This window comes from Hyperolius riggenbachi, chromosome 4 (genome assembly GCF_040937935.1).
Source record: "Hyperolius riggenbachi isolate aHypRig1 chromosome 4, aHypRig1.pri, whole genome shotgun sequence".
Lineage (NCBI taxonomy): Eukaryota > Metazoa > Chordata > Amphibia > Anura > Hyperoliidae > Hyperolius > Hyperolius riggenbachi.
Genome location: NC_090649.1, coordinates 433,018,922 through 433,028,592, shown reverse-complemented (window position 1 = coordinate 433,028,592; position 9,671 = coordinate 433,018,922). Strand labels below are relative to the sequence as shown.

At 43.9% G+C, this 9,671-nt stretch overlaps 1 protein-coding gene across 1 annotated transcript in view; it reads right to left on the bottom strand.

The window, feature by feature from the left end:
- Positions 1-396: 396 nt before the first annotated feature.
- CHGB (chromogranin B) overlaps positions 397-9,671 on the bottom strand; it is an 82,712-nt gene continuing 73,437 nt past the window's right edge. Inside the window, exon 5 of the mRNA XM_068232499.1 lies at positions 397-831. Coding sequence (XP_068088600.1) covers positions 748-831 — 84 coding nt within the window. The 3' untranslated portion in view covers positions 397-747. The remainder of the gene's footprint in view (positions 832-9,671) is intronic.

Genomic DNA, 9,671 nt, shown 5'->3' with positions numbered 1-9,671 from the left:
TAAAGTAAATTTCCAGCGCCAAAAGTTACCTTACTTGCTGCATATTACGGCCATTATAAAAGCCAGATAGCAGGCGCCACCTGCCTTTGTTCTGTCCTTTGTCGCAAATCGCGGCTTTTATAAAAGGCGCCTATGGCCAGTTTGTCTGTAAGCGCTCCTGCGCCCTTATTTCCCATTTCAGCAAATCAGAGCTTTGCAAATCTATCAGCTGATCAAACAAATCACATGCTTCTCCATAAGTTCTCCTAGACATGATCATCACTATTATACTGTTTGGCTGAGAGTGACCCTTTCTCTCTCTCTCTCTTGGTTTCCAGGCACCCCATATCTACACTGGCCACAAAGTTTGACAGACTTTAAGAACAACCAATATGTAATAAACAGCAAGGTCTCCAATGCAAGATTCTGTTTGCTTTTATTATTTCAAATCTCAGAACATAGATGTATTAAAGTACAATTACACATAAAACATATCCACAAGCATAGTAAAATGTCTCTTCTATGTATATGAATATATGTAATTTATCTTTGTATCAACAGCAAAATTCGTATTAGACATTTTTAAACTCTAACCGTGAAAAATTCCTATTTGTGAACTAGGAGTTACATTTTTTTTTTTTTTTGTTTTGGCTAAACAACATTTTTTTTAAATTCAGTTTTGAAGAGGCAGTGGCAGGAGGAAATGTAGGAATGTTTGAGCTAAATATAGTATAGCTTTTATCTACAGGTATTGCAGTTCCTGTTGTCTCAGCCTTGTCTGTTATTGCTTAACTTCTCTGCAATCTTCTGTAGCTCCAGGTCCATAATTGCCAGGTTCTCCAACTCTTTCTCCTAGAAAATAAGAATACACATACATAGTTATTAACTCAGATGATAAAAACAGTGATTTACAAAGATTGCAATGGTTATTTAATAAAGCCAAACAGCTTAAAGCGTACCAGAGCTGAGATAAACTAAAAGTTGTATACATACCTGGGGCTTCCTCCAGCCCCATGCGCATAGATTGGTCTCGTAACTTTAGCCAGTTGCGGCCAGTCTACGCAAAAGAAGTGAGCCCTCTACGTATCTCTCCAACAGCTGCCAGAGAGATACGTAGAGGGCGCACTTCTTTTGTGCAGACTGGCTGCGATTGGCTGAAGTTACGGGAGCCGGCACAGAAGAGGGAGAAGACTGAGGAAAGCGGCATGGCAGCGATCCGTGAGCATGGGGCTGGAGGATGCTCCAGGTATGTATAAAACGTTTAGTTTATCTCAGCTCTGGTTTCCTTTAAGTAATGGGAAACATATTTCAGTTTTAGGTCATGTCGTAGTTGCCTCTGGCATGTCATCTGCACCTGGTAAGGTAATAAATATCAAGATTATAACGTGCAATGTGTTGCCTCCAATCACAAAAAAATTCAAACGTCAATTACTATTGAATGGATTTTTGTTATATCCTAAAATTCTGATGCATAAGTTGCTGTAGGTAAATGTTAGGCTGTGCTCAATTCATTTCAAGCACCCTACGTTTTACGATCTGTTAGCAATTGGAATCGGATTGCAAAATGCAGGTTAGTGGAAAAGAGTCCTCAACCTACATAACAAATCCCTCTTAGGGTACGTTTCCACTTGTGCAGCGCGATTTGCTCGTAGAAAACGCGTCAACGAATCCGCATATGGTTGCGGATTCGTTGACGTTTTCATGCGGATTTTCACGCGATTTTAACAACGTGATTTTAACCATGTCAATGCCGGCAAGAATTGACATGGGTTTTTTAACAAAATTGCGCGCGGAAACGCCGGGAAAACCGCAAGACTCAAGTGCTTGCGGTTTTCCTATTTAGTTACATGACCGACGATTCGCGTGCGGGTGTGCGGCGTGCGAATTCTGACGGCTCTGCTGTGCAGATTTTTTCTGCAGAGCGAGCCGCACAGAATTCCTGACAAGTGGAAACGGCACCATCCACTAGTATTGTTTGAGCGAATCTGCATGCAGGAAACGCATGCAGATTCGCTCTAGTGGAAACGAGCCCTTATAAATGTTAAGAGAGGTGTGTAGCCATTGTTTGTGCAAAGCTTGGATTATTATCCTGGAAAGAGTTGTGACAATTAAAATAGACCAAATCAAAACAATTACAGCTTAATTAGCTCGTAAAAAGTACTGGCCATTCATTGTTCTTCTATTTAGGCAACTTTTGTTATGTTAATAAGTAGTGCCCATTTAGGTGTTACAATTACCCTTCATACATGTCTTAATGGAAATAGCAGTTGTGTATAAGAATTGCATAAAGCACAGTTTGCTAAAAATAGCTTCTTAGTGCACCACCTAAGCAGCTGGCACTCCAGGCATCTGCCTGGTTTGTCTATGCCTAAAAACGACCCTGGTTGGAGGGGTTAGAATAGTAATTGAATTACAAAGACAAATCAGCTACAAGGAAGCACGTTGACAGCTCAGCGGTCAGACCCAGAATTACCTGTGGATAATGTATATGGATGCGCTTGTGTCAATAGTTAATGATGCTAATTTCATGCACCTTGAAAACAAACCAATCAAATGTTGCTGCAGTAGCGGCATTTGCTTGGTCTATATTCAAGCTCCATTAATCTGCATCAACTTTTTATTTGGTACATTTCTTGCTTTCTTGATTTAAAGGGAAACTGCAACAAAACAAACCAGCCTATGGAGGTACTTACCTCGGGAGGGAGAAGCCTCTGGATCCCAATGAGGCTTCACCTGTCCTCCTAAGCCTCCAGGATGCAGCACAGGCAGTCCCCAACAAGCATGTAGGCTGTAGCGCCTGCAATATTTCCATATCCTGGTTCCAGCCAAGGGGCAGTAGTGGCTTTCCAATGGCCTCCAGGCGGAGATAGTCAAGCCCTATCAGGTAACAGGTTCACTCTACTGCTCAGGCCGTAGCCTACATAGTAGAGCGGAACTGATCGGGTTTGGCTATTTTACCTTCCCGACTCCAACGACTGCACTTCAGTCAGGATGGTAATTATTTACATCGCTGCTGTTTGGGGGCTGCCAAGCACTGGATCCCAGAGGCTTAGGAGGACAGGGGAAGCCTCAATAGAATCCAGAGGCTTTCCCCAGACAGGGCTGGTTTAAGCAACAATGGGGCCCCAGGGCAAAATAAACCTGGGGGGCCCCCCAACAGATACCCCGGAACAAAAATCGGCATTAAGGGACCTTTTTTGCAGCTGGTATAGTCAGGGTGTGAAGCCCCAATCGATCGGAGCTCCACATTCTGGCTACCCCAGCCTGCATGGGGGACAAGGGGTTAAAAGGTTTCAGGAGGGGGTACCCCACATCATTTAAAAAAAAATTCCCACACTCTAAATTCCCACACTCTAAAATTGGGAAAATAGGAAAAAATGCCAGGGATCTTCATGCAGCCATATTGCGGCTGTATAGCGATCCCTGGCCAAAGCGCTGCGGCTGCGTATGGACCCCATGGAAACCCCGTCAGGAAATGTTTTGCCCTTTCTTTTGATACATGTAAAATTACACTACCGTTAGGTTTGCTACTAAAAGTTACATTTACCGCATTTAAAAGTATACTTTTTCCTTCAAAACTCTAAAATCGATTTTCTCAAAAACTATAAGGTCTTTTTGAAAATTTGTTTTTTCCTCTTATTCCCAATGATCTCCTTAATCTATCCTGAACATTTAGGGTTTCTAGAATTTAAGGTGGATTTGCTATTAACCATTAAAGTCGGCTGGTTTTTAAATGTTTTTTTTTTTCTTTGAAACTTTAAAATCAATTTTCTCAAAAACTATAAGGTCTTTTTGAAATTGTTTTTTTTCCTCTTGTAGCCACTGGGGGCCCCTACAGGCTCTGGGGCCCTCTGGCAAATGCCTCCTTTGCCTCTATGGTAGCACCGGCCCTGCCCCCAGAGGTTTTTTGTTTTTTTTACAGATTCACTTTAAAAGAAAAAAGTATTTTAAAATGTTTTATTTTTTGTAATCTTGTACTTAATGCTAAACCTAATAAATAAAACAAAAATGAAAAAAATAAGGTTAATGAAAGAGATATGAGAGCTGCCACTGAAGACTTTTTTTCCTTGGCTGTTATGTTTCTACTACGGTTTCACCAATTAGACAAGTCACTGTGCCAGGCATGGGCAAACTCGGCCCTCCAGCTGTTACGGAACTACAAGTCCCACAATGCATTTGCCTTTATGAGTCATGACTGCGGCTGTCAGACTCCTGCAAAGCATTGTGGCACTTGTAGTTCCTTAACAGCTGGAGGGCCAAGTTTGCCCATGCCTGCCATGCTTGTTTCCATTCTGAGAACCTCTTTTTATTTGTGATTCCCCTTATGTGCACGTGATAACATCAGAAAACATTATGCCACTACAATGACTGGGACCGCTGGGCTATTGGGTCTAGTGATGGCCGTGTCTAGGAGAACTCATGGAGAAGTATGTGATCAGTTTGGTCAGGTGGTAAATATGAAAGTCTCTGATTTGGTAGTCATGATCATGTGCTAAAGTAGGATGTGAGCACAGCCATCAGCCAATCAGAGCTTTGTAAATATATCAATTCATCAAACAAACCACATGGTTCTCCATGAGTTCTCCTAAACATTGCCAACACTAATTGGAAACCTCTTTTCTTACTGCATCTCTGCATCTATGTTGGAGGGAAGGAAGCAATAACATGGGAGTTGTGGGATTGGGCTGTTAGCAGGATACGTGGATGGCGATAAGTGGACCTAAAATGCAGACCTAAACAATGAACCTCCTCAATAGGTAAATGAGCATAAAAAATGCAAAATATATATGAGTTATCTCTGCCTCACTCCAACAATGTCAATAGTCAATGTCAATAGCTCATATATTTTAGCACTCTGAGACACAGACAGACTATTGAGTTGAAACAAGAACTCTGCTTTTTTAAGTTATTAAACATAACATAAGACTGTGGGATAATTAAAAGTCGTTTTTAGAAGTAGGAGGATAGATACAATTGTTTATCTCATCAGTTTATCTTCACTTAAAGAGAATCTGAGGTGGGCAACTTTATAAAAAAAAAGATGCTACCTGATCCTGATCCTGGGGATCACCTTCAGTGACCCCTGGGGTTACGACGCTGCAAGCTCTGCTCTGTGTGTCTCATCACAGAGCAGCTTGCAGGGAGGCGGGGGAGCAATGTGGAAGAGCTGAGGAAGGGGCATTAGGAACACCCCCAGTGGGCATTTTGCAGGAGTGCCAATCCTGCAAGGGACAAGCTGCATGCTGTAAAATTCTAAGGGGGGGGGGTCACATTGCGGCACGGGGGCAAAGAGCAGCACTTGGGGACAGAGAGGCATGTCATGTACCAGGTAATATACCTCAGTGTCCAGAGCCACCTCCACCTCGGGTACACTTTAAGTTACACTCAATTCCTCACATGGGGAGATTTCATTGAGAGACGTCATTGTGCAAAAGAGAACCTGTAGAAAGACTGCATTGCTGAAAGTAAAGGCTCTGGATCTCATGGAGCCTTCCCAGTACTCTCTCTAGGCCCTTAGTCTACTGCACCATCGGTCTATCCCTCCCCCTACATGCACAGTACAGAGCTTTCCATTTTCAGAAGCATGCTTCCGAAACCCTTCAGAGGATTCCTGAAGACACATCATTTCAAGGGGGACATTGGTGGACCCAGGGCACGGAGAGAACACCAGGGAGACTCAATGGGATCCAGAGCCTTCCCTGTACGTCGTAAGTGAGTATCTAAGTAGTTTTTTTTGCTATTCAGGTCGCTTCACATTTGCTTTAACAATGAAGGAGAAGGTTTGCACAAACATTACATGGTCATTACCAAGCCTGATTATTTATGGCTGGGACGGGCAATCATTGCACGTCTCTTGAGTCGCTTAGTGCTGATACTTGTGGTGGGTTTGTCAGGAGATGGATTTCCACTGCAGGATGTATTTTGCCCCTCCCTTCCCTCTCCTAAGCTTATACACAGCAGTCATTGGTCAGAGAGAGAAATTCTTCTTACAGCTGACAGCCATCTTACGCCTGTCCTGTTATGAATCTTTTATGAATGTTTTAGAAAGCACCAGCCTGATGCTGAAATCCATAAAAAGATGACACATTCAGTTATGCAGTGTAATTGCATTATTGATCAGCTCTGTGTTTGGAACCTTTTTAGCCAGTTACTACAAAGGTGCAGTTACCCTTAAAGTGTACAATTCTTACTGAAACTTCATATTGATTTTAACAAAAGTAATTTTCAAAATAATGAGTTCAGGACCTAACAAGAGTGGAAAACAACATTGCAAGATTCCAAGTAGATGACCTCTGTCTGACAGACCCCATTACTGTCAAAGGTGCCTCCTGGCTTATAAGAACTGTAATAGGTCCCTCCTGGGGACAGGTTGTTTTACTCCCCATCTAGGCAGAAATGGAGCAGATTATTGCATCATGTCCATGGCAAAACAAAGTATAGGAGTGAAACTAAATGAGAAAGGAAGGACTTAAAGTGTACCTGAGATGGGGCAGTAGGAAAAAATTATACATATCTAGGGCTTCCTCCAGTCCCCTCCAGGTAGATCACTCCCTCGCCGTCCTCTGCCACTTCCTGGATCTTCTGCAATCGGCCCCGGTAAGTCATCCAGTCGGGACCAGGTGCCTTCTGGCCCCACGTGCTCACCTGTTGCACTCCTGCGCCTGCGCATGTGCAGTACTGTGCAGGCACAGAACACTCCTGGGAAAGGTAGCGCGGAGCCGCGCATGAGCAGTTTGACACGAGCCAGAAGGCTTTCCGGGGCTAATTGCAGAAGAACCAGGATGCATAGGAGAATGAAGAGGAAGCAATAAGCCTGGAGGGGGCTGTAGGAAGCCCCAGGTATGTATCTCACCCCCCCCCCCTCCACTTCCCCTTGTCTCAGGTTTAATTTAAAGGTAATCTGAAATTAGAGAAATACAGAAGCTGCCATTATAATTCTCTTAGTTGCCTGGCTTTCATGCTGAGCTTTAGATGTGTTTGAATAACACACCTGCAACAAGCATGCAGCCGGTGGAGTCAGACCAAAAATCAAAATCTGATCTGCATTCTTATTCTAGGCCAGTGACAAAGTATTAGAGGCAGAGCATCAGCACAGGAGTCGGGAAACTTGAATTGTTAGGGTGCCCCTGAGAAGGATATAAGTTGGCAGAACTGTTGGGAGCTCACCACTCACATGTGATGCAACGCTGCTCTGCTCTCAAAACATGGTACAGGAAAGAAAGAAGGCAACTCCAACAGCCCAGCATGCCGTCCAATGGTCTCACCCAGGCCGCCACTGCATTTTCCCGTGTTCCCTGCTCAATGCCTCATGCAGGGCCACCGTCACTTTGAGTGAATGCCTTGCCTGGATTGCCCACACAGGACTCAGCATGATATCACCAAACATGATGCAGGACTAGTATGCCTCCTCTGGGATGCCACACTGACTGTCTAACCATGCCGGGGACTGGTGAGATTACCATTGCTGAACTGCTGCTCAGCTTTGCCTAGCTTTGCATGGCTGCCAAATTACTTTGCTGCAATTTGACATTGAAGTGCTAGTGAACGGTCACTGTTATGGTCTAGCAGCTCTAGCAGACCTGATGTCTATTTTTTCTAGTCTAGTTTGTCCAGATCACCTGCTTGGTTGCAATAACTTTCTACCTGATCCCCAAGTTCATCAAGTCCACACATCTGCTGGCGTATGATTCCATCGGCTTATATCAATTGACTAGGGGCCTTGTTTGTTGTGGGGCACCTGAGTATGTGTAGCTTGGCGGGGTGGCCATCTCATATATATTTATGTATTTTATGTAGTATTGACATAGAGTTGTTTGATATTTGTTCCAATAAATTATATTTTGTGTTTTGAACATTGAATATCGTAACAAGTCCAATTTGTGCACATTAGACACATATGCCAACCACATTAGCGCCACTTCTTGCTGTCGGTAGTATTGTTTATTAGAGAATGAAGATGGCAGTCTCCGTATTCCTCTCACTTCAGGTTCCCTTAAGGCTACTTTCCCACCAGGACGTTGCGTTTAGGGGACGTTATAGGGCGCATAACGTGCCCCTAACGCAACGCCTGGTGGTGTTGGAGCAGGACGCTACCAAGAGCGGCGTTAAAAGCAGCTCTTGGTGTGCCTGCTATGTCAGATGCGCTGTGGAGACCACGTGAGCGGAGCTCTCTGCATCACGTGGTCCCGCCAGCCAATCAGCGGCCGCTCCTGGAAGTAAACACTGCAAGTGCAGTGAATATAAAGTAGCCATGTGCCTGGCTACGTAGCGGCCTCTCCCTGCCTCCTCTCCGGCCACAAAATAAAAAAAAACACCCATACTGAGCATGTGCAAACAGTCTAACGCGGCTTAAGCCGCTAGAACGCACAGTGTGCTGCACTTCAAACGAACGTGCAGCGTTACTGTGTAACGCAACGTGGGCACTGTGAACAGCCCATTGATTTTTCTTTGCTGTGCGGTGGGGGTGCATTACAGGCTGCACTATCGTGCGCCTGTAACGTCTCACTGTGAAAGCAGCCTTAACCTAAACTGAATCCTGATATGTTACACAGTCAGGACATCAATGAATGTAACCCATTATGAAGCTATGCACTTGTGCTAACATGAAAGACGTGTCAAACAAGACAGCATTCATGTCTTCAGCTTCCTGAAAATTCAGGTAGGTATTATTATATATGGACCAGCCTGCACCATATACAGTAGAGTCTCGGTTTTCCGGCACCGACATGGATCGGCTGATATACCAGATAAGTGTGCTTTCGATTGCTTGAGGCTCAGTATTAAAAATAGGCCTAGCTCATTGTTAAACAATGCATCCTATACTACTTTTTAAAATAAAATATTTGCTAAGACCTCACTAACAGAGAAAGGTGAACAAATATGCTGTATTGTCAATGCTCTTCTGCACTAACTGGTTTATATCTACATAACCTGCTGTTTTACAGTAAAATATTATGCAACACTGGTATTGCGCTAAGAAGTAGTAAAGATATGGAAAAAAATCCTGTGGTATAGGATAAACATATTCCATATTAGCTCAAGATATATCCCCTTGCCTGTAAAGTGTGATTTAAAGTGCCTGGCTGTTTATTGTTGTTATACCAATGATGTCCTCGTAATTACATGGGTCTAGGATGGAGCTGTTGCACTGCATGTCACATGTATGTATATTTTGTTGTTAAAACAATGACAATATTTGTTAAAAAAAAAAAAAAAGTAGGTCTAGCTAATATAGTTCTATACCCCACTCTACAGACATACCATGAACTTTGCACTAAAGAGAGTCTAAAGCCATTATAAAATCTTCTTTTTACCTTCCATTTATCTTAAGCAGTATGAGTAGAGCTGAAACGCCGCATTCCTGCGACAGAGCGAGGGCTTTATACTCCCCAAATCCTGGGGCAAACATCCATGATGTTCAAAGTGGGGGGTTTTGCTGCCTGGGGAGGCAGAGCTTAGCGCGGTAGCTCTGCCTCTACTGAAGTCAATCTGCGCACGGATCTCCGCCTCTCCCCGCCCTTCTCAGTGAAGGAAGACTGAGAGGGGCAGGGAGAGGCGGCGAACGGCGGAGATTGACTCCAGTAGAGGCAGAGCTACAGCGCAAAGCTCTGCCTCTTACAGGAAACGTTCCCCGATTTTTGCCCTGGGGATTTAGAGGGTAAAAAAAATCTTGTTCTGCCATGAGAATGCAG